Below are 24,734 nucleotides of genomic sequence, written 5' to 3'. Positions count from 1 at the left end.
TAGGCGGCCAGCCCCTTGGTCCCCCACCCCGGCTCCAGGCTCAGCGTGGGGCCAGTACAGCATCGCCCCTGCCCATGCTGGGCCAGCTGCCCTTGGCCCAGATGCTAGGCCCAGATATCAGCCTCCTGAATTCCTCAGAGCTAGGCCTCCTCACCCAGCCTGGGCTTTGGGCCCGCCCGGATGGGTGGCGTCCAGCTGTGCACCTGGTGTTGGGCCCGGCTGCTGGGAGGATAAGGAGACCATTCCAAGTGGGCTCAGGAGAAAACAAGGTCTCTAGACATGGATGACCCTTGCCCCTGCAGCCCCAAGCCAGGTCAGGGCCTGCTGGTTGGGACATGCTTTTCTGGAGACAGGTGAGCACTTGCGGCCCGAGGCCTGCTCAGCAAACTCCTCCTGTTCGCCTTTCTGGCCCAGACCCCACCCAGGGGCTGGTCTCCCATCGGAATCCCTTAGGGCTTCTGGGACACTGTCGCACTGCGCCACCACCCCACACCAGGAGCCCCGCGACCCCACCCGAGCTCCATGGAATCACCGCCACCTCACCTGGGGCTCCGCCCCACCGTCAGGGTCCTGCGCTGGCCCGAGCTGGCGAGCAGAGAGAATAAAGACAAGAGACTGAAGTATAGTTCAAAGGTTGCTATCTTTTTTGGTTTCCTTTTCTGCTTTTGTAAAGAAAAATAAGGTTGGTTTTTTGTTTCAAAGAAAACATAAGAAAGCCCCTCCCCGCCCAGCCACACCCCTGCCTCTGTTGGGGTGTTGGCTGGGCCTGGGGCAGACAGGGCAGACCGCCCAGGCCCCGAGAGGAGAAGGGTGGGCTGTACGGGGGCTTCCTCAGAGCCAGAGAGGAACTGAGTTTGGGAACGGAGTTTGGCTTTGTTAGGCAAAAAAAAAAAATTAAAAAGTCGACACGTGTGCCTACTATACAAATGAGGGCCAAGAGACACCATCTCCGAGTTGGAACCATCTCTGGCAGTTGGACTAAGGGTCCTGGTGTGGCCCTGGCCCCCCGGGGCCCCATGTTCTGGGGTGGGAGACAGGGCAGGAAACAGCAGCTCTCAGGACAGAAGTGGGGGGAGAAAGGGGAAAGTCAGAGCAATCTCCTTCCCCACGTGGTAAAAACAATTACTAAAAAAGCACCCGAAGCTTAAAAAAACTAAACCTCCCTGGCAGGGAGAACTGGGGGCATCCTGCTGATCAGCAAAATGCCTTACCTGGCAAAAATGTGTAGAAAAATAAAATTAAACTTTATCCCTGAATGACAGAGTGAAGACCCTTCTCCTGCCCTCATGACCCGCCCCGCCCCCCACCGCAAGCTCGAAGTTCACCGAGGAAGCCGACCCCTCCCCGAGCGGCCCAAACACGTGCACTGACACGCACATGCACCCGCACACGCGCGCGCTGCCCACACCTGTGGCCGAGGCCCAGGGCAGCCGGGGCTGGGGGTCCTGACGTCCACAGGCACACGCAGCCTCTCACCCCTCACGGCGGCGTGAGGGTCCCTGTGCCGGACCAAGGTCCCTCCCTCCTCCTCCCGGGGCAGGACAGGACCCCAGCACCAGGGCGAGGTGGGGGTCGGGGGGACCTGCAGCAGAGGTCAGAGGGCGGTGGCAGGGACCAAGGGGAGTGGGGCAGGAAAGCCAGCCAGGTGGCCTGAGGATAAGAGGTCACACTCAGCCCATAGTGACAGCAAATAAAAGGGAAGAGAGTGGGGTCTCGGTGGCTGAAGGGGGCCGGGTCTACACTGGGGCGGGGGGCGGGGGGCCCTCGGTAGTGTTCACAGAGTAACGGGGCTACTGCCGGGGATCGCCAGAGGTAATGAAACGGGTGCACTCGGGCAGAAGGGAGCCCGGAGGAGGTGCTTATGCTAGTCCCGAAGGCCTAGCTGGGCTCCTGAGACCCAGGGATTCTGAGGAGCCCGGGGCTGGGGACCCCAGACTCCCACCGGCCCCCCGGGAGAGCCAGTGGGCAGGCCAGGCCTGGAGCCAATAGGAAGGGTAAGGGGCCGAGCGTGCCCACCCTCAAGGGGCCTGCCCAAGGGACCTGTTTCCCACTGGGCAGGGCTGAGGGCAGGTGCCATGCGGGCCTTCCCTCCCGCCTCCCCCGGGGGCCCGGTGCGGCCGGGGCGACAGGGGAGTACAGTACTGAGACGCAGTCACGGCCCGTGGCTCGGGGCAGGAGGCTCGCGGCCCCTGCCGCCATGACAGCAGTGGTGTCGCTGCCGGGCCGGGCCGGGCCGTGGGGGGGCCCTGGGGTCGTGCAGCCCCTCGGGGATCCCTGGCTTCAGGACAGCACCAAGCACAACTGATGTGAGCCAAGGAGACCGGTGGAGAGGGGTGTGGCCTCACGGACCACACTCGGCCCCGCAGTCTGTCAGGTGAGGGGACAAGGCGTCCTGAGGGCAGGACTCGGTCCGGTGGGTCGAGGGCCCTGGAGAAGAGGGGGAGGCGGAGTCCCTCGGGGGGACTCCGCGGCCGGCAGTGGTGGCAGCGGCATGCACCGGGGCGCCGGGAGGCGGAGGGCCGCGGGTCAGCGCAGGCTCTGGTACAGGTAGGCTGAGGTGAAGAGGGCGTTGGCAGCCAAGCTCACGGCCAGGAGGCCCCGGACCAGAGAGGGGCCGAAAGGACCTTCGGGAGAGAGGGAGAGACCGGTCAAAGGCACTGGGGTGGGAAGATGAGCCTGTGGGTGGGGCGCCTGCCCCAGCAAGCAGGGACACCGAGGGGCCAGCCCCAGCTCTTCCCTGGCTCCTAGAGGCCTCCCCACCCGGAGAGACCCCGACCTGGGGTGACCTAGTCAAGTGGCCCCTCCCCGAGGGAGCCAGCCTCCTTGCCTGAGCCTGAGCCACCGGGCAGGTCCTGGGCTAGGGCGTCACGCACTTGTATCTTGGCGATGGGGTAGGGGTGTGACGCCACTTTACAGACAGGAAACGGGGCTTTAAGGATGAGAGCCCTGCCCAGGCTCGGCGGTTAACTGGCTGACCGAGGTCCCGCACTCCAAGTCTGTGCTCTGGCCATGGCCCTGCTGCTGGGTCACACCCGCAGGACCCACCTGATTTGAGGGTAACACCTGATCTTTCTGGGAAAAACCCCCATGTGCCACTCCGTCCGTCTTCGACACACGGGCCCCATGCTCCCCAGGACAGCTAAGCGCCGACCGCTGAGCACTCACCAGGTGCCCTACACCTTACGTACAGAGCCGGGACTTGATCTCACACCGGTAAGCGGGGCCAGAACTGGGGCCCAGGCACCCGGGAGCCCCATGCGGGCCTGCAGCCCCCACGCCAGCCCCCAGCGTGCCCCTGCTCTCCAGGGCACGCCCTCCCAGGGGGGCTCTGCGAAGGCAGAAGTATTCTATGTCCGTGATATCTAATAAAGCAGCCACAAGCCACACGTGGCAAAGGGCACTTGAAACGTGGCTGGCACAGGAACTACATTTTCACTGCTACTAAGCTTTGTTAAAATTTAAACGGCTGCCCGTGATGGGAGGCTGCTGTCATAGCGCGGACCCAGACCCGGACTGGAGGCGAGAAGGCCGTCTGCTGAGTCAGCCTGGACCCAGACGGCGCTGGGCGGGTTACCTAACCACCGTGTTGCCTGAGGGCCCCCTTGAGGGGTCTCGCTCTGTCAGGGTCCCAGGCAGGCCAGGAGGCGACGGTGGCTGCACACCCACGCCGCCCTGCCCTCCCCCTGCACGTCGGGGCACAGACCTCTCCAGGCGGCGGCATCCTCTGAGCACCCTCTGGTGGTGGTGTCCACCACACAGGTGGACGACTGGGACGAGTCGTCCTCTTTCTTGATGGAGCGGCTGCTGCAGGCGCTGCCTCTCTCCGGCGCTGACCTCATGTCTGCAGGGAGAAGTGGTGTCTCAGTGGATGCTCCCCGTTCATCCCCAGGGACAGACACGGGGCTGCTTCCGACCTCGGACGTGGCCGGTCGGCACTGTCTGCCTGCCGCAACCCGCTCGCCCCGCCCCGCGCGGTGGGAGCTGTCCTGCGCTGGGAGCGACAAACTGAAACGCCATCCGGTGCTGGCAGGTGCTGGCCAGAGTGAAGCTCCTCAAGGAGGCAGGTCCATGGGGTGGGGGTGGCAGAGACCGGGACGTGGGACCGCAACCTGCCCTTCTACTCGTCTGGCCAGCATTCAGGCCCAGTGTGCCCGGATCCTCTGACATTGTAAGAGACACAGGAAATCCACACATTCACGCGAAAGCTCTAATTTAAGAAAGGTAAAAACGCTTTGCCAAACATTATTTGAGCAAAAACAAAAACATCTGTCACCAGACGCGGCCCAGCAGAGCATCGCGCATTTCTGATCCATCCCAAGGAACAGAGGCCCCTCAAGGCCAATTGCAAAACAAGAAAATAAAATCAGCCAACAGAAGACAATGTCCTGGGGGGTTCAAGGTCACCAGAAGCCAGGCCAGAAGCGACTGGAGCTTGGGAGGGTGGCCACACACACTCGGACAGATACGATCAAGGACGGGCCCGGCACAGCCTCTCGCCGTGTGCCGCCTCACTGACCAGAGGCTCCCACAGCCCTGCCGGGCTCCCCCGCCTCCGGGGAGGCGGTCAGGGGGTCCTACCCACTGTGTGCTTCGTGTCCTGCGCCGGCTGCCTCCGCGGGACCTGGGCTGGCTCAGTGGGGAAGAGGCTGCTGTTGTGGGGCGAGTGTTCGTCTGAGCTGCTGGGGGTGCTGGGGGCCTCCCCGGGGGGCGACGGGAACAGAAGCAGCTTCTGCCCCCTCAGGTTGAGCCGGGCAGGGCTGATGAGGGGCCTGCGGTGGCGCAGGGAGCCAGAGCTGGAGGCCACGGAGCCAGCCACGGAGGGCGCGGGGGAAGGGAGTGGGGAGGAGGGGCAGCTCCCGGCCCGCAGAGAGAAGTGATCTGGAGGGTGACAAAAGCAACATGTGATCACGTGAAGTTCGCTATTGTTACAGCAAGCTGGCACGGCTACTTTGTTACTCTATCACCCCACAACGGCAGGCAGGGCTGTGCAGGGACTGGGGGTCAGAGTGGGGAGGGGACTGCACCCTGCCGGGCACCTGGGGGAGGGGAGAGGACTGTGGAGCCTCAGCTGTGTCCCCGTGGCCTCCCAGTTTCCAGCCAAAGCCCTGGTACCGCCCTCTGCTGAGAGCGAGGCCAGGAGACCGAAGGTCAGGGCCTCAGAGCTCTGGACGACAGCACTGTGGCAAATACGAGAAACTGCCACTCACGCCCATTTCACAGGAGAAACTGAGGCTCAGAGTGTTAGTCACGCGCCCGGGGCTGCGCAGTGGGGAGCACGGGGCGGGGATTTGAACACTGGCCCGTTTGACCCCAAAGCTCATGCTTAACCTCTCTCTGGTCCGCCCCACGCAACGCCCCAGGAAGCCTGGCCTGCACGCTGCCCCCACCTGACGCAGCCTCCCTGTCACTCCTCTTGGCTCTCGGTTCTCCTTACCTGAAAGAGGAACCTCCCCGGATCGAGACACCTGAGACGGTGGGCGGCTCCCACTGAACAGATACCCTGAGTCTAGAGGAAAGAAAGCTGACATAGACTGGGCCTGCGGAGATGACAGCCACCTGCCCTCTCCCTCTGCATGGCCTGCCCCGATGGAATCCAGCCTGCCACCCCGAGGGATGATTAACCCGAGCCATTTCTAAAAGAACAAACCATGAAGCAAAGTGCCCACCCGCCGCAGTCTGCCACCCTCTCCCCACGAGATGGCTGGCCAAAGGGTCCAGCAGGGCCTGCACTCGCCCTGGGCCCAAACCCGCTGCACCCCCATCCCGAAGGCCTAAGACCCTGTGCCCGCTCCTGGGCCTCCCAGGTGCCACGCCCAGGGTGCTCCATGGTGGCCCTGCTCTATCTGCTGCTCACCAAGGGCCCGGAGGCCTAACAGAACCGGGGCCTGCGCTGGGCCAGGGCTCAGCTGGGAGTCACCTGCCACGGGCAGGGCTCCGGGATTCTGCTAACGTTTCCTGGCGGGAGGACCGGCAGCAGCCCCTCCCTCCTGGCAACCTGGCCGGGTGTGGTTACACAGAAACACTCGGAGTCTGGGTCCCTGTGCGTGGGGCGATCACACCTCCGGTCCACCCTGAAGGCCTTGAACCTCATCCACCATCAGCTGAATGCCGTGTCCTCTCATGAGCCGTCCCTACTGCAGCGTGACCCACCCTCTACCTAGGAGGACGTCCACCTACGCATGCGGGGCTAGAAGTCTGAGCGGGGCTCGAATCCACCTCCTAGCACGCCATGGGAGGAAACTGAGGCTCGGAGTGCCTGGCTGAGCTGCAGCCCCCACTTGGCAGAGCTGCCGACGGGCTCAGACGAGACAGCGACTGCACGTCAGCAAGCCCGGGGTAGCTAAGCCCGCGTTCTCAGGGGATGGGGTCCTGCCCGGCGGCCCAGCACCAGGCCTAGGACCCAGGGTGAGGAAGAGCCACCCGCGCGGCGGCTTCCCCACTGAGGAAGGTCGTCACGGAGCACACGCAGGCCTAAGGTAGGACAAAGACCCTGCCAGGGCATTTCAGTGAGGGATGACACAAAGTCTCTTGCGACAGGGACCAGGTCTCAGTCACACCAGGGGCCACGTGCGGCAAGCGCTCAGTAAACATGGCTGACCTGAACTGAGCCCCTGTCCTCTGGACCACACAGGGAGGCGGGGGTCGGAAAACCACAGCGGCGGTTAGGGCAAAGTGGTGGGAGAGAGAAACCCAGAGCGAGGACATTTACGCGTGGGCACCTTCTGCGCGTCACCTCGCTCACCCTCACGGCCCCGTGAGGCGGGGTCTACTACGACCAGCCTCGTTGCTTTTGAGGGACACTGGTTCAGAGTGGCTAAGTCCCTCGGCCAAGGGCGGCGGCAGGTCCTGCACCGCCTGCCACCGTGAGCCCAGCTGCCGGCCCGCCCCGCCCGCCGCGCCCCGGCGCCTCTTACCTGCGCGGGTCAGAGAGGGTATGGTTCCCAGCGAGAGGGCCCGGCTGAGGCGGCCGGGCAGCGAGGAGGGTGAGGCCCGTCGGGGAGACCGGAACAGCTGCTGGTTGGCGAGGGGCAGGAAGCCGGGTGGGGTGGGGATGAACAGAGGTGGCGGGGAGCCTGCGACACCGGAGCAGGGGATGGCCAGGCTGGGACAAGTGGGGAAAAGGCCGGCAGAGTCTCCTGGGAAGTACCTGTGGGAACCGCGGGCCGGGGGGAGAGGCGGGTCAGCCTGGGGGGCTCCGAGGCAGCCTCCGCCCGGCTGTCTGTCCTTCCTCCCCCGGTGCACAGTGGGCCCTGAGTCAGGGTCCCAGAGGAGGCGTGCGTTAGTTGAAGCGGAAAAGCAGTTCGACCACATTCACACCATTAGGACCAGGTGGCTGGGAGGTGTCAGCGAGACCCCCCCCCCCCCCGCATGCCCCTTCCGATCTCCTTCAGCCTCACAGCAAACGAGTTCCACTACAAGCCTCGGTATTAAAGTGACACTGTCACCCTTGCCAACCTCGAGCCAACCCTTCGCCCCACCCCACACCAGGCTCTCAGCGAAGGCCGTGGCCTTCGGCTCCCCCCTGCCCCTTTCTGCTTGTGTCCACGGCCCTGGGGCGGCGACTGCGCTTGGAGAGCCCACTGCTCCCTGGGGACCGACGCCAGAGGCCCCGGCGCTGCTCGCTGGCCTCAGACACTAGACACTAATCCAACGCCGCTGGGAGAGCAGGGGGAGGTGGCCGGGCTTGGGACCTCCGGGAAGAGGAGAGCAGGACACAAGCCAGACTCGGACTGAGAAAAGACCCGTGAGTGACCGCGAGGCTGTCCCCCAAGACGGATAGTGACAGTGTCTCTTTAACTCGAGAACGGTACAAATCACACAACAGGACCTGGTGGCCCCAAGCCAGAATGTCAACCATGCTTCTGATTAAGGCAACCGATTACAGAGGGGGAGGGGCAGAGACAGTTAATGTATTAGTCCGCCCACTGTCTGGACGGAGCTGCAGGAAGTCCAGCCTTACCTCGGTCCCAAGGGACAAAAGAGCCCATAAACAATGTGCCGACGGACAGGAAGGCTAGCTCAGGCCCTGCGGCAGAGCTGGGGCAGCTAGGGGACATCCCCCCACCCTGTGCCCATTCGACTGAACATTTGGGGTACCGCCGGCCGAGCTGCACTCCCCATAGTTCCCTGCTATTTCCACCATGCCCCTCCCTTTGAACCAGCTTTATGGGGTCAGTGTGGGGTCGGTGTCACCCTCCTGGAGGTCTAAGACCTTTTTACTGCCTTCCATAAGGCCGGGCCACATGGACTTCAGAAGCAAAGGCAGCCCCAGTGTTTGGACAACATGGAAAATCAAGGCAAGAGCTCATCGAGCCAATCTGCTGACGCCCATCTGACACCCACCTCCTTGCCCCCGAGATGCTGGGGGAAGGCCCCACCTCTAAACAGAAGGCAGGATTTTGCGCTGTCGCTTTAGAACTGCCATGCCATTTGGCAGGGAAGTGTGTGTGTGGGAGGGGTTTGCCTTAACGCACCGCAGGGGCCGTAAACATGGGAGACCTTTGGCCAGTCTGCTCCGGTCACGCCTGGAGCTGTCCCCTGCTGGGGCCTGCGCCTCCTAGAGGACCCAGGTCTGTCCCGTGGAGCAGCAGCCTCGCAAGAGCAGGATGCCCAGCCCCTTCCGGCAGGTGGCAGCAGGACTCCGCACCCACCCCCGCCGGGCAGCCCTCCGGGAGGACCACCCCCGGAAGCAGCGAGTGAGAGGGCAGCGTCTGAGCCGTCTGAGCCGGGCTGCGGGTGTCAGAGGTGGTCAGCTGACCCAGGGCGAACTGGGTCATGTTGGCCTCTCCCCACTCTCCCAGATCCCGCTCACAGCCGCAGCCACCCCGCGCTGGAAACCCGAGTCTCACGTCCACCTGGCACAGGTGGGTTCCCAATTCGGTGCCACTGAACATGATGGTACTGAGGGGGAGAGTTCTTCAACCTGACCCCTCTTGCTGTGACACCCAGCGACATCACTTGACCAGCTGATCCTTGTAAACTGCCAAGTGTGAGCTCTGGCTGTGACACTAACGATGGTCCCCCCGGGAGCCCCGTTAAAGAAGTCCGATCTCTGCGAGCTCCAGAGCTCTAAATGTCCCAACGCTTCCCTTGGCGAGGCCCCCAGGCTGCCCTGTACCCCCGTACCCCATCTCAAATAGGCATTCAGCCCAGAATCTAAGTCCACTGGATAAAAGGGTCTGAGGAGGAGGAGGTGGCTGTCCAGTGTCCCATCCGACAGTGGGAGGAACGCTTGTTTTTCCCAACCAAATCCTAGCTCCAGCTGGGAGCGGAAGGAGCAAGTGCTGCTTAAGTGGCGGTTTACTGAAGTGGGGAAAAAAAGGAAAAATATCACCCGGCAGGACACACGAGGACAGCTAGCTCCTGAGCCGTCTGACTCCTGTGGGCACGCCTGCACCCCAAAGTCCCGCCCCTGGCAGAGAAGTCTCTGAAGGAACGTGAAAGAAAAAACAAAAAAGACATGGTACCTGACGCCCGCCGGCAAGAGCAGGGCCCCGGGGGCATTTATTTAAACACAGCATCAGACACATGGCGTCGCCGGCCAGGAGTTGCGGTTACAGTCATTAGAGGGTCACTACACAGTCATCCACAGTTCTACTACACGACCAGAGAGATGACGAGACACTCAGCAACGGCCAGACAGAGGGGGCCCCGGCTCCTCCCCCGGCGGTGCGTCGAGGCAGTTTGCTCCTGTCCACGTGTTACTGGACGAGCCTGCTGGCCCGGGGCGGAAACCCCAGACCCAGGGGGAGGTCTGTGGCCACGTGCATCTCCCTCACATCTTGGGGACAAGTCACCCTGATCCTGGATGGCCTGATGGTCGTCCCCAGGGGAGGGGAAAGAGGCCCCTGATGGGGTGACACGCCCCCAGTTAATCAGCTACGACCCCAGCGGTGCCTGCACGTCCTCGGCTGTTGCCAATGACACGCGGAGGTGCTGAAATGCTCTCAGTGATGGAACTTTGAGGAGCAAATGGGCAATTTTAAAAAGTGGCACAAAACTCTAAAAAGGGCAGGAAGCCTTTGTCCGAGGAGGTTCAGCTGTAAGGGCGCCCTCCCATCCCCGCTGGAGGGCGGGAAAGACACCTGCTCAGCAGGGGCTCTGGCCAGCAGGAGAGCCGGTTAAGGTTATCATAAATAATTTAACTTAGAGACACACACACGTACACACAGATGGCCTGCTGCTTCTACTCAACGCCGAGAAAAGCAGCCATGAGCGTCGCGCCGCCAGTCTCGAGAACAGGAGACCAAAGACCCAAGGGCACGCACGGCCGACAGACCACTGGCTCTCCACCTGGGCTGCTGCCCCCTCTCCCCACGGCAGGTGGCCTGGGGTGAAGGGACAGGCAGGCGCTCCCCAGAGCCTCAGGCAGACAGCTAGTGGGGCTGGGCCCTGCCTCCGGCACCCCACTCCTCACTGTACCCCGTCAGGCCTGTCTGGGGTCACGCAGTTCAAAGGGCAGCTCCTGACCCACCCAGGCTCTGCAGAGGAGGACACTGAGTGGGGTCCAGGACCACTTGGGCAGCGGGGGTGGGGAGGCCTGACAGCCCAGTGAGTGTGACGGTTAGAGTGGGGCAGGCTCAGGGCAGCTCTCAGTGCTCTCTGGGGCTACCTGGGGCCTGGCCAGTATGCCGCCCCACCTGCCCCGCAGGCCCGGTTACTCGGTGGCTCCCTGCTGAGCATGGCCCTCATGCATGTCATGTTCCTGCCTTCCCTGGGCTCTGTGGGCACAGTGGGAAGGCTGGCACGCTTGGGCCACACCAGGAGGGAGGCTTAGGTTCAGAGTGACCAAGGGCAGGACATGGGCCCTGGAGGGAGTGTTTAGCCCACTCTGGGAGCGTCAGAGTGCAGAACACCAGGCAGGGGCCAGCCTTGGTGACCCTTGGAGGCAGCCCCCAGGCCAAGAACTTCTTCCTGGGGACAGCCTCTCCGTTTCCAGAGTGTGTCTACACAGTGGTCAGCACTTAAGGGTCCTAGAAAGGGGTTTCTCTCATCTCGCAGATGGTGAACTGAGGCTGAGAACAGCAGGACCTCCAGGACCACACGGCTAATGAGCTGACAGCTCTGTGCCACACACCAGCCCTGTCTCCTGGAGCGGTGACTCTGGGAGCAGGCAGCCCCTCCCTTGTGGGGCTCTGGGTTGTCACTGGCTCTGCTCTCCCACCTGGCCCAGGCAGAGTGACGCTGAGGTCTGGTGGGCTCTGTGGCCGCCCATGCGTGAAAAGCAGGCGCCTCAGGACGCTCTGCGAGGGCCTCCAGGGGCGAGAGCAGTGATGCTGACCAGCCAGAGACAAGGTGACAAATGACCTGGTATTGTCGTGGACCTACACGTGCCTTGGGCCACTTATCTCATGCTAACCTTAGTCAGTTAGATCTTTCCCCAGCAATCGCATGAGAGGAGCGAGTGCAGGAAGCTGGGGGACACCCCGGGTGTTGGGGGGTCGGGGGTGGCAAGGCCAATGAGAGCCAACTGGGCTCCGCACTGTCAGCCAGTTAGGGTGGCCTTAGCTTGGGAAGCCTGGACCCGAGGCCCTGCAGGGGCGTACAGAGGGCCCAGCTGTGGGGGTCCTGCCTTTCCAGGGCAAAGACAGGGGCTTTCAGGAGCGTGGGTGGGGCATGCGTGACCCAGTTCTGTATGGCTCACAGTAATGCCAAAAAAATAAAGGACAGGCTGTTCAGACTCCCTGATCATAGGCAAACTCCCACCACGGCCTGCTGAGAAGCAATTTGCTGACCCTAAAGAAGCAGACTTTTCTACTACCCACCTTGAGAAGGACCTTACCCCACAAATTCATGGCCAAGGCCAGTCTGGGCCCAAGAACCGCACCCTCCATTCCCAGGGAAGGAGGCTGAGGGATAGCGGGGTCTCAGGAAGGTCTCGAGCAGGAACTGAGCAGTGGATCCGGGGGGCAGCCCAGGCAATGAGCCGAAAGGACAGACTGGAGAAGTGATGTGGGGGAGAGGAGGAGCTGGGGGGCTCTCCTCTGGTGCCCGCTCAGCAGCACCTGCCTGCATCAAGCTGCCTGAGTGGTCGGGCCATGTGGCAAGGGCCCAGCCTGGAGCCAGTCACCAGCCCCCGCTGGGGACTCAGAAATGGGGCAGGGTAAGAAGAGAAGCAAAGATCAGGCCCACGACCTTCACCCCATGGTGTCAGAGCCAGATAAAGACCCATGGCCAGGATGGGGGTGCCTGTAGCTACCAGCAGGAAGCCACAGGTCACAGGCAGGCTGTGTGTGTGTCACCCATGTTCTGGCCTCGGGCAGTGGAGGTCTTAGGCCAGAGAGGTGGCGGCAGTGGTGAAAAGCTAGAGAGCACTCGGGAAGTGCCTCAGGTTGGGGGACGGCTTATTGCTGCTGGGAAGGAAAGGGGGGGGCAGGCTCAACTCCTTGGGGAAGTAGAGGGGCTGGACCAGGACTGGGGGCTCTGGGCTGGGCAGGGGTGAGAGTGAGGCAGGTGAGAAAGATGCAAGACAGAGCGGTGCCCTGCTCTGGGCCTGTCCGTCCGTCTGTCCTCCCCCCGCAGTCACTGCTGCTTCTCTGACCTTCGGGGCCGGAACCTCCGGGAACCTGTCGCCTTCTTCGTGGCCACAGCTGCCGTGAAGCCCACCAGGCAGCACAGGGACATGGTGCTGAACTTGAGGGTGTCCAGCCAGCTGGGCGAGTCAGCCTGCAGGTACTGCTCGGCCAGGTGCAGCGCCAGCAGCAGGGCCCACAGGCAGGCGGAGAAGGCGTCAACCCTCCGGAGCCTGCGGGGAGATCGGGGGGCGGGGTGAGGGCCTGTCTCGGCAGGACGAGACCCTTCCATGTCCTGCCACGTCCTGCCTCCTTCATCCACCGGGGCCTTGCTCAAAGGCCCTGACGCAGGGCCAAGAAATGTGAGAGGGCCTCTTAGTCCCGTCCCCAGAAGCTACATGCTGCGCGGCCGAGCCTCCGGGCTCCAGCCTGTAAGCCTGGGCTGAGATCGCCCCGGCCACTGAGGTGAGGTGGACAGCACGGCGCAGGCGCTGTGACTGCGCTGGGAGGGGGCGCGAGGCCCCAGAGCCGACAGTCAGGGAGGCGGGCGGTTACCAGCACGCCGACTGCAGACGGGGAGGCTGAGGCGGAGAAGCGGGGCGACTTGGCCCTGGGGGCCCCAGCATGCAGGGGTGCGTGATGGGCCTGCTGGGTGTCGCTGCCCCCTCTACGCAAGTCACTTGCTTCACCTCACCCACTGGCCCCCGCTGCCGGGGAAGAGGGCCGCACCTCATCTCAGTGGCGCAGTGGAGCTGCGCGCCCCGCCCTGCAGGCCCTCCTGGCTCCAGCCCCAGCGGTTTCCCCCGAGAGTCCACCCCGGGCAGTAACCGCAGTCACCCAGGGGCAGACCCCTGCCCCGCCTGGTCCCACACGCACCTGATGTGGCCGGCCAGCAGCATGGCCAGCAGGCAGGTGAGCAGGCCCAGTGCAACGACGCCCGTCTGGTGGCTCTGCCCAAAGGCCCAGGCCTCCCGCAGCTTCTCTGTCACGTGCTCTGGCAGAAGGCCCAGCAGCTGCCGCCAGCCCTCGGCCCCAGTGGCAGTGCCGTTGTCAGGAGTGGCTGAACCATTGCCGCTAGGTGGCAAAGCTGGGGGCAGGGTGATCCCTGGGGTAAAGGGGTCACTGGTGCCATACAGCGCGGTGGCCAGCAGGAAGGCACAGGCCAGGAAGGCGAGGGCACGGAGCATGATGACCTGGACCGGGGCCTTCACCGCGGACGAGCAGAAGCTCTGAGGGAGGGAGAGACTGGTCAGCGCGGTGGCCGGAGCCACCGACAGGCATTCTCAGGCCCACCCAGCGCGCGGGCGTCTGGCCGGGGAGCCCCGGCTCTCCCTGGAGAACCCGGCCGGGTCCCGTCGACCAGAGGTGCCGTCCTCGCTGTGCCCTCGATTCTCAGACCGTCTCGGCTATCCCTAGGCTCACCGCTGAGCCCCACTGAACCCCACTGACCTGCCGCCTCCGGGCCCTCAGCCCGCTGTGAAAGTCACTGTGTGGGGATGGGTCTACCGCATTTTTTAGAGAAATCTTTTTGATGTTACGGTGACCTTATTCTTTCAAATAAAATTTTCAATCATTTTGTCAAACTGTCATCAAAAATTCTTACTATGACTCTAACTGGAATGCTAATACACACACAGGTGACCCTGGCTGGAGTCACATCACAAAACACGGCAGCGAGCCGCTCCGTCCGGTGAGGGGGAAACCGAACACCCGGGCACGTGGGCTGGCGGCGTGGCGTGTGGTCAGGGGCCCCGCCAGGCTGGACATGGCACATCTGGGGACCCGAGCAAGTAAGGAGAAATTTCTTGGGGGAGGGGGTTGATTTTTACTTCTAAATCCACTTGCTACTATCCGATTTTAAAAAACAGAATATTCCATTAACTAAATACTATGATACGTGATAAAAAAGTAATGCTTTTTAGTCAGATGGTCCTGGGTTCGAATCCTGGTGCCTCTGCGCAGCAGATGACTGGCCCTCTGCAAGTTACTTCACCTCCCCGTTTGGTTCCCACGCTGTCAACGGGAGTCGCAGAGCCCGTGACCACACCCGCCACCAAAACTGCCGTGAGGAACCAAGACCAAGTGTGGGAAACGTGCCCCAACGCAGCTAGGCGACTCAAAACCTCGCTCATGTATGCACGTGACGAGTGGATCCTGCTGAGCCACTGTCCTCAGGGCACCCACTCTGGCTGGTGACATGAAAGGGCCTGGGGACAGGGCGGGCACGTGGACCCATGGGAAGGCTGTTTCCCTTGGGAGAAGGGCTTCAGCTCTGGCGAGCTGGCCTCCAGGCACTGGGGCCCGGCCCTCTAAGCAAGGGTTTCCTGCACAAGCTCAAGGGCTGCGACGCTCCAAATGCCCCGCGGGTGCCCCGTGCTCACCTGTGTGTGGCTCTGGTCCACCTCCCGGCGCTTGAACTGGTGGCTGAGCAGCAGGGCGCGCAGCTGGCGGTTCTGGTGCTTGATGTAGTGCTCGACGGCCGCCTGGCACGGCCGGCACAGCTTGTACATCTGCTCCAGGTGGTGCCGGTACACCTCGATCTCCTCGTCGTACCTGCCCTGGGAGTTGAGGGGGGACAGAGGCTCAGGGTCTTGGGTCGACTGAGGTCGAACCTGAGTTCACTTACAAGTGGGGTGACCATGGCGAGTTGTTCCCACTCTGATCCTGCTTCCTCCACTGCCCAGTGGGACAAACAGCCCACTGAGCATGGTGACGCTGGCTCCTGGGAGTAAGGGCTGGCCCAGAGCCTGGGACATGGCAGGAGCCCACAGGTGAGGGGAGACACTCTAGGCAGTTCTCATCCCACAGGATGCGCCTGGAGGCCTGGAGCTCGAATGTGGTCCTGCTTCAGGCCCTGCTCCCGGACGCGAGCTCCGGAAGGCGGTGTGCCACCGGAGAAGGTGGCTCTGGGCTGACGCAGCCTGGACTCGGGCAGATGTCCAACCCCGAAGCAGGGCCTTCCCTCCCCTAAACCCAAGGGTTTGGAAGGCTCTGGAGAGCCTCTGGCTGAGCCAGCATCTTAGTGGGAGCTGCAGGGTCCCTGGGGCTTTAACAAGAGCCCGGAAGGGGTGAGTCCCACCGCCCCGCCTCTCCTCCCCCATTTCTGGGGCAGCCAAACGCCTCAGTCCGCAGTGGCCAGGAGGGGTATCAGATTGAACTCCTCTTGCTGGGACCAAAATGCCAGAAAAGCCGCCCTGGTTGCCAAGTCACACGTGCCTCCCCTTCTTTCTGCAGGTTCCCCATCTCCCCCTGCCCGGCCCTCCTTCCCTCCCTCCCAGCCTGGGCCTTGGGAAAGCCAGCATCTCCAGGCCTCAGCTCCTGGGGTCACGACCACTGGACTAGGCAGGGTCTGGCAGTGGGAAGGCAGGATTCACTAGATGATAAGGCCGCGGGGATCCATGGCGGGGCGGGGCGGGGGAATTCCTAACGCCCAGCCGCTCAGCACTGCCCATCTTCCTTCCTCTCCCAGAAGCCAGGAGCGTCTTTCACCAACTACAGAGCAAACCGCCCCACCAGCCAGTGGGCAAGCCTGACTCAGAGACAGACAGGTTGGGCCCGGTAGGGCCCCGGCTGGAACTACCTCCCTCTGCCCAGGGACAAACCCCTCTGGACCGGTTGGCGCTGGCACCTGCACGACGCTCCCAGGCCTGGAGCCAAGCGCAGAGGGACCGTGAGACAGAGGGAGCATAGGAAGCATGGTCCTAGCAAGACAGAAGACAACGCACCCGGAACGCGGGGCCAGCGTGGGGTCAGGGTGCGGAGGGGGCCCTGTGAGCATTCAGGACAGAAAAGCCGCTGTCTGGAGGGCCCTGTGCTTGCCACCCCCAGAATCTCCTAAAGCAGCAGTCCCCAACCTTTCTGGCACCAGGGACCCGTGCCCCTACGAGAATCTAGTGCCTGAGGATCCGAGGCGGAGGTGAGGCAGTGATGCTGGCACTGGGGGGCGGCTGCAGATACAGATGACGCTTCGGGAGCCCTCCTCCTGCTGTGTGGCTCGGTTCCTAACAGGCCACGGGCCAGTACCGGTCTGTGGCCCGGGGTTTGGGGACCCCTGCTCTAAAGAACCCCCAGCCTCACCTCATCGCGTGGTGCGAAGGCGGCCAGCTGCTTGATCTTGGTGGTCTGGTGGTGGCTGCACCTCCTACACAGCAGCACCTGGCTGCTCACCCACTGCTGGGGCTGCGTGGGGGCCCCGGGGTTGGGTGCGCTGCTCACCACGTGGTTCAGGTGCTCCATGTACTGGGCGGGGATCGGCTTGTTGTAGTCGCCATTCTAGGGGAGGAGGGGAGGCACGAGTCAGTGGGGGAGCCCCAACCCCAGTGACTCTCCGCAGGGGCTCAGGCTTGGTGGCAGGGCAGAAGCCCCGAGTGGTGACACTCTAGACAGTGGTGGCGGATCTCAAGCGACTCCTCCTTTCCCTCTTTACATGTGACAATTAGTAAAAACTTGTCTTCCAAAAAAACTGCACAAAAAACCCCAACAGACAAGAGCACAGCCCCGAGCCGGGACCTCAGGCTGGAACCGTGGTCTGGCGCAGGGGTCCGCAGACTAGGGTCTATGGGTTGGCCGCCTGGGTTCGAGAAGTTCTCTGGGACCACAGCCTCGTGCACTCGTTTACACATTGTGAGTGGTGGCTCAGCAAGCCGAGCGGCGGAGGCCGAGACCGCACGGCCTAGAAAGGCTGCCGACCCTCCACCTAGAGCAAAGCGGAGCGGGTGAGCCGGAAAGCTCGGGGTATGGACCATCTGACAAGGCGCCTTGGCCCCCTGGGCCTGCTTCCTTGTCCTCGGAGGAGGGGCGCAGGGTGGTGCGGGGTGGGCCCGGCGGGGACCAGGCGGGGGGTGGCCGCACCTCCTGGAAGCCGTTGTACTGCTCGCAGTGCGGGCAGTCCCAGCAGTTGCGGTTCCCGTAGGGCACCACCGTGTCCTGGCTGCAGAACCAGCAGTTGACCGTGGTGTGTGTTGGCTTCGTCCTGTGGACAAGGAAAGAGGAGAGGCAGCTGGAGCCGGCCACCGTGCAGCGGGAGACCAGGCTGCGCGAGGCCCTGTCTGGACGTTCCGTGTCCACTAGGAGGACCAGCAAGGGGGCCACACTGGCTCAGGCTTCTCAGCACCCCGGCAAAGCTCCCGGCCCGAGCTGGGGAACGGATGGAGACTCACCAGATCCCTTGGCTCCTGCACACCCATGAGGCGACCCCAGGCCACCTGTTGCCCTGGGGCTCAGGCATGGGGGCACCAGGGGCCCAGGCTGGACAGGCCACAGGGCGGACAGGGACCAGGCTCCAGGACCGTTCCCTGTCCCCACGAGGCCAGCTCCCAAGCTGCACAGTGGTGCTCTTGGGGAGCCCGCAGGTGGAAGGAGCGTCCCGTGCTCCACAGAAGTCCCCAGGGCTGAGGGCCAGGGAGGCCAGGGAACCAGAGACAGCTGCCTGGCTTGCAGCTGGCTGGCCCTCCCCAGTAGAGGGGAGTGTGCGGACAGGCCACAGTGGCCTTGCTGGCCACACACGTGGTGACAGGTGGGGCCTATGGGATAATCCCAGCCCAGACACTAGGGGACCTGTGCTCCGGGGCCCTCCCTCCACCTCATTGGCTGTGGGGTGTGGCAACTGCCCAACAACTCCCTCCAGTCCTAGGAATCTAGACACGATGTGGGTGACAGGAACAGGCGGCAGCTGCTTGAGCCCCAGGGTCCTGGCCTTGCCACTCCTGCTCCCCTGCCCTCCCCCAGAGGCCACCCCCTGCTCTGGGGCTGCTGCCTGGACCCCTGCTGCCGTGGCCAGCCATGCCACACAGACGACCCTGCTGTCCAGAGGCAGCGCAGCCCCCAGCCTCCAGGAGTCAGAGTCTCCGGCTCTGCCACCTCCGAGCCGTGTGCCCAGCCTCCTCTCCGGCCTCGGCCCGAGTCTGCGAAGGGTGAGGTCACGACACCCATGGCATCGCCGTTACAAGGATCGAGTGACGTAAAGGCTCTCTGCAACGTGAGAGGCCAGCTCTGTCATTGTCTTGTCCCTTGGGAGCAGAGTCCCCACTCCAGACACAGCAGCTGCCTCCTGGCCGTGCCCCTTCACTGATCACAGACAGAACTTACGAGAATTCTCCAAGACTCAGTCTTATCACCTGTTGACTGGGGACAAGAACACAGCCCTCCCAGGCGGCCTTGTGTGAGAAGTGCTTGACAGTGCCTGGCCTCAGGGCCCAGCAAAGGGCAGCTACACGGGGAGGGCAGAGGGAGGTGGCGGCTCAGGGAAATGCCGCCCCATGAGCTCCTCAACCCACTTCTCCCCCAAGCCAGAGGAGGCGGACAGGGGCGCCAGAACCAGCAGACCCACAGAGGGCACCCGGATCAGCCTTGTCCTCACAATGGACAAGGACAAGAGACCGTTACATCTTGTCAGAAGCACAGGGCCACGGGGCACGGCCCAGAAAGAGGGGCGTCAGGCAGCATGGCACTGCGGTCGCGGCGTGGCCTTTGGAGAAAGTCATCCGCTTCACTCATTCATCTGGCCGGTGGGGACGGCGATAATCCCCGTCCCGAAGAGAGGTGCTGAGAGGATCACACGGGAGAATCAGGACAGTGCTGAGCGTGGCAGGTGGCGGTGCAGCCACAGCCGGAGGGGTGGACACTGCGGCAGAGATGCCAGCACTTGGCATCCCCGGGCGCCGAGGCGCGGGCTTGCTCTCTGTTAGCTTGCCAGGCTTCTTCGTGACTGCGCACAGCGAATGCTAGTGGCTGAGGACGCGGGCCGGTGACCCCTCTCATCTGCCCCCTGGGCCCTTCCAGCCTCACGAAGGGCCCTCCCTTCAAGCTCCTTCACCGAGAACCCCACCACACCTGCCTGGCCTCTGGACAGAAGCCAAACAGAAAAACGGGGAGCCCATGAAAGAAGAGAGAGACCGAGAAGGAGACAAAAACGCTGGCCCCGGGGAACACTGGCCGGCGCGCAGGAACTGCTGCTTTGGTCCAGGGAGCCAGCCACACAGCCCCTCCCACCCCAGGAAGTCTCACCAGTTGCACTCTGAATCTCAGGCTCCGTTGCTAGGGAAATGAGCCTGCCTGGAAGCCAGTGGCAGGAGGGGGTGGGATCGGCCCTGGTCCCTGGGGTGGCTAGCTCCAGCTCCTGTCACTCTCAGCCCCTGGTAATCCCTGCTCAGTGTTGGGGGTGGTGGCCCCCCTTGTGGCCAGAGCACCTGCAGCCTTGGCCAGGCAGGGGTCCAAGGTCAGGGAGTCCGCAGCTCCTCTGCCGGGAGGCGGGGGTGGGGGCGGGGCAGCTGCAAGGCTCTGCAGGCCCGTGAACGGCAGTGGACTAGCAAAACCACGGGGGGCTGGGTGCAAACCTCAGCCCGCCACGCACCAGCGCTGGGCCTCCCGTGCGTAGACATGTGGACCAACGCCAGGCGTGCCTGGGAGGGATGCGCCTGACAGCTGTTCCGCGGCTGGCCCTGCACCCACCTCCACCTGGCCTGACACAGGAACGCTTCCAATCTATCCTGAGCCAGCTTAGCCCAGGCCTTGCTCTTGCTCAGGAAAATACCCCCAGCTCCCTTTATAAACCCCTTAACACACTTCTGCCCCAAGCCAAAACCTCTGACCCCGCAGGGCTCTGGGACAAACTAATCTTAGTGGTGGACAAGATCTCATGTGACAAGAGAGAATATCCCTTGACAGAGTTAAGACGGGCCTGAAGAGACCCTCTTAGGAGGCAGCCTGGCCCCAGCGGGTGGGCAGATGGGAGGCTTGGAAGGTGCTCGCCCAGCTCCCACCACCCTTGAGCTGGCTCTGCAGGGCCGGAGGAGGCCCCAGGAGGTCAAGAGCATGGGGCCCTCGGGAGGAGCCAGGGGCAGCGGCACGCCCTGGACCCAGTCCTCCACAAGCCCCGAACACACCCTGGGGAAAAACGATGAACTCATGTCCTTAACAACAGAATCACCCCTTCGGCCCTGAACACAGATGTCTGATTAAAACAAAGCCGGAGCCCTGACACCCCACCATCTCCTACGAGTGGCGTGTTCGTGTGTGCACGTGTGTTCTAGGAGTGAGGCCACCACTCTGAGGGCTGCGGCTCCAGACCCTCGGCCCGGGACCCTGCCAGGGGTCGGGCACGTGCTGCGTGCCCAGTGCTGCGCACATGGAGGACACACTGGGTGGGGCTCAGTCTCCGTGTGGGGGAAGCCAGTTCTCGCCAGGTCCTGAGAAGTGCCCAGCCTCCCCCAGCTTAGTCTCCGTGTGGGGGAAGCCAGTTCTCGCCAGGTCCTGAGAAGTGCCCAGCCTCCCCCAATGGGCCTGGCACATAGCTTGTGACCTGGGCACCATGTTCTGGCCTGGGGGGGGTCTGGAAGATGATCCCTCTGGTCAGCGTCCAGCAGGGCCCCACGAGGACATTCAGGACTGCCTCGCAGGTAGGAGGTCCTAGATGGGCCCCTAGGTGGCTCCTTGCTTTCTCCTGTGTCTTAAGTGGGCAACACATGTCGTCCTATCCAGCTGCGAGAATCCGAGAAGGTGCCTCCTGGGCTGCAGTGACAGCGGCGCCAAGATGCCAGGACCCAACGGGCCTCCGGGCCCTGGCCTTTAGGTCCAGACAGAACACACTCGAGTCTGCGGCGGTCCTGCCGCACCGAAACAGTCCCCAACCCCACGTCTCTGGGGCACACCTGGCCTGAGGCGTGTACACACCGCGCCCCTCCCCGTCCACCTCGGCGCGACCGCGTTACTGAGCTAGGCTACAGAGAGGCAGCAATAACAAACTCTCCACTTCCGACTGGGACACCAGGACAAGAACAACAACCTCACAGGGCAGCTGGTGACAGATGTCAGTGGAGAGAGGCCAAACAAGTGGAGCATCTGCTGTCACCCAGAGAACAGGTTTGCTGGCCAGCAAGGCAAGAAGAGTGGCTGGAATTCAAACAGGCGGCGGGGCTGCTGGGCAAAGGGAGGGCCGCCCAGCGTGCACCCGGCGAGCACCCGGAGAGCAGTGTCCCCCCAGCATTCCACACCGGGACAGCACGGAGAGAGGCGAATGGGAAACAGGTGCCCTGGGTGCCAGGACAAAGCCCTGCTACTTAACCTGAAGGCTGCATCCCCTCAGTGTCCCAACATGACAAAGGGGACAACGCAGTAAACATCTATGGGTGCTTCAGGAGGTCCCTGAGGTCTCGAGCAGGGATGTGCCAGGGGAGGGTGGATCCTGGACGCAGTGCGGAGCAGCGGAGTCAGGGGGTGGGATGGGCGCAGGAGGCCATCACCATGCCCCGATCCAAGGTGAGTGAGTGTAGGCCCAGGGAAGTGTAATCCGGGCCTGTGGGCTCCCGTGGGGGTGGAGGGCAGCCACGGGACTCGGTGCAAACCTGGAGCGCGGGGCTTGCTCAGGGCAGAAGCCCGACCTCACAAGCCTTCTTTCCTCGGCGGCAGGATGAGGAGTACAGTAGCCTCTGCGCACGTTTCGCCAGGTGGCACCATGCAGGGGCTTCCCCACGTCGCCAGCATAGACTCGTTACTAATACCCTGGTCAGGAGACTCCACAGGTGGGGACGCCAGGCCGGCCTGCCTGAGGCCTGGGAGCACTGCAGCCCTTCGGAGAGGGGACCTCTTCTTGCAGCCCCTCAGCCAGCCGTCCCTCCATGTCCCTCCACCCCTGTGCCGAGCCCACGGACACCCACCAGGCCAAGGCGACTCCCCTCACATGCCCTCTCAAAAGTCATTCAAAACTTGTTCCGTGGCCAAAGCCATTGTTCCTCGCTGTCCCAGTTCCCCTCCCTGGAAGGAGAAGGGCTCAATCTCTGCAGGGCTGGTCTTTCTTCCATATTGTGACAGTGGCCAATTTGTGACACCCCCCCCCCCCCAGACAACAACCAGTTCTCTACGAGCATCTCAGAGCATCATGGGAAGGGCTGGTCCTTCTCGGCCCAATAGGGCCCAAAACCACACCACTGGTGTCGTGCCGGTGGAGCGGGAAGCCTTCCAGGTACCCTCCTGGCTCCTCTCAGGCCAGCTCGCCCAGCGTCGCACCACGGCCCCAGACTCCTGTCTCTGGGAGAGGAAATGGTGTGGCTGGCAGCCCAGGAGGGGAGACAGGACCCAAGGACAGCCACAGCATGAGACACGGGAATGTGGATGCAGTGGGCACACCTGGCCACGTTGCACACAACCCAGGCGCTGCGGGGCTGGGGAGCAGTGCCCGGGCTCTGATCCTGGGGCCAACGCTCCCCCACCTCGGGGTAACGGGAAGCAGCAGCAGGTTGGCCTGTGCCTGCTTCTGCCGTCATCACGCTCTGGGATTCTGAGCAAATCACCTTGTACCTCTGCACCTCAGTCCCCTGGTGTATAAACTGACTGGTTTGAACCAGCTGATCCTGCGAGCCCCTCCAGCTTCCAGAAACTGGGCAGGAACCGGGACACGTGGAGACATGGGTTGTCAAGGACCCTTTGTGTTGGGAGTTCCCTCAATTCCCCACTGCCCTTTGCTGGAGGCCACCCCCTCCTCAGGCTGCCAGTCTGGCTCATCCTGCAGATACAGCTGATGCCCCTCCTACCTCTTCCTCCTCCAGAAAGCCTGTGACTCAGTCACCCCCACACTTTTCCCCCTTGGGTGAGAAGCAGTACATAGTGGTATTTAAAAAAGAACAGCCAGACTGCCCAGGTTCAAATCCCAGCTCTGCCACTTGCTGCCAAGTGACTGCCCACAAGTGCCTTCGCTTTTTCCACCCAAAACGAGCCTCTCACATCTCTTGCTGAAGCGAAAACCCACCATTGACCCTGACATGTTCTCACAACCCCACCTTTTCCCCCTGACCCCTGGAAAAGTGGATCTGATGGGGAAACAGTCAGGATGCCCCTACGTCCCTGATGAAGCAAGAAGAGGCCATTAGGAACTTTTGTTCCCGACAATGAAGGTTCTTGATAAGCCAGCTCTGAATGGGGGTGGCACGATTTCTGAGCCTGGGCCAAGGATGGGGCTGGGGGTGGCCGCGAATCAGCTCAGCAGCAGCCGCAGCCCACTCGAAACACCTCTGAAGTGTGTCAGGCTCTCCCGTTCTTGGACGCCTCAGCGCCCAGGCATCAGGAAGGCAGGCTCCAGGGCCAGGCTGCTTCCCATCACACCCCACTCTTCTAATAAGTTTACTTAGCTCTTCTGTCTCTTAGCTTCTCTAGGGGGAGCAGGGATTGTGACTCTGAAATGGGCTAATATGAGATTAGAACAACACCTGAGACAGCACGTGCAGACTGGAAAGTGCCGCCTAACATCATGCCACCCCAAGGTGCTCCCGAAGACCAGGGAGCGAGGTTAAGAGCGGAAAGCTTTCAGAGCGCAGTCTGATCCCCGCTAGATTCTCACGCAGGGTTTGGGGGGCCCGGGTGGGAGTGGGGGAAGGCCCTGGAGATCCTGCGGCCCGGCCAGCACACGTCTCCATGGGGGAGGAAGTTTGTAACCCACGTGCCGGCTGCTCTCGCCCACCTGGAGTCCCCAACCCACTCCTCAGCCGCTTCCCTTTGAGAATTCCAAACCCGGACTTCTCTGGGGGGATAGGGGACGTGCAGAGCGGATCTTCGCACGTGGGCACACAGGCCCGGCCCCCGCCGCGACGCTGCGGCCTCGCCGGTGCGGGCAGGGAGGGGCCGTGCGGCCCGGGAGCCCGCCAAGGCGGGCGGGCCGCGGGCGGAGGCGGCGGGAGGGCGGGCGGCGGGGGGCGGGGGCCCGAGGCCGCGTGGGCCGCGCGCACTCACCTCCGCGCGATCCGGTAGAGCAGCACGCCGGCCGCGGCGCACGCCGTGACCCCCAGGCCGCCGGCCAGGCCGGCAGTGGGGCAGCGGGCCAGCAGCGCGCTCATTCCCTCCATGGCTCCCCGCGCGGGCGGCGGGCGGCGGGCGGCGGGCGGCGGCGGGCCTGAGGGCCGCAGGCGGGACGCGGGGCGGCGGCGCGCGCCTCCTCGCGCCGTGACCTTCGTCGCTTTGTAGGCGGCGCGGGCCCGCCCCCTGACTCGGCGCGCTCCCGCCGCGCAGCCAATCGCGGAGTCGGGCGAGCCGGGTGGGCGGGGCCCCGGGAGAAGCGGCGGCGGCGCGAGCGCGCCCCCTTGGGGCCCGAGGTGGAAGGCGGCGCGGAGCCCGGTCGCGCGCACTCCTTCGTTCGCGCCGCGCTCGCCAGGCCCCTCCCGCGGTCTTCCGCTACTCAGGTCTTCCCCATGCTTAGCCAGACCTTCGCGCACAATGCCGATTTGCTGCAATTTGCAA

General features: G+C 63.3%; 1 protein-coding gene across 1 annotated transcript; it reads right to left on the bottom strand.

Annotated features, from left to right (window-relative positions):
* Positions 1–621: 621 nt before the first annotated feature.
* On the bottom strand, positions 622–24,429 carry TMEM201 (transmembrane protein 201). The gene is made up of 11 exons (XM_016163589.2): positions 24,231–24,429; positions 17,364–17,484; positions 16,590–16,784; positions 14,894–15,070; positions 13,389–13,741; positions 12,542–12,745; positions 6,915–7,147; positions 5,435–5,506; positions 4,579–4,878; positions 3,704–3,841; positions 622–2,624 (listed from the first exon to the last, which is right to left on the bottom strand). The coding sequence occupies exons 1-11, from the start codon at positions 24,341–24,343 to the stop codon at positions 2,527–2,529; spliced, it is 2,004 nt and encodes a 667-aa protein (XP_016019075.2). The 5' UTR covers positions 24,344–24,429; the 3' UTR covers positions 622–2,526.
* Positions 24,430–24,734: the final 305 nt, after the last annotated feature.

Source organism: Rousettus aegyptiacus, unplaced genomic scaffold (assembly GCF_014176215.1).
Source record: "Rousettus aegyptiacus isolate mRouAeg1 unplaced genomic scaffold, mRouAeg1.p scaffold_m13_p_1, whole genome shotgun sequence".
In the NCBI taxonomy this organism is placed as follows: domain Eukaryota; kingdom Metazoa; phylum Chordata; class Mammalia; order Chiroptera; family Pteropodidae; genus Rousettus; species Rousettus aegyptiacus.
The sequence above is the reverse complement of the archived record's forward strand: the minus strand, read 5'-3'. Positions and strand labels throughout refer to the sequence as shown.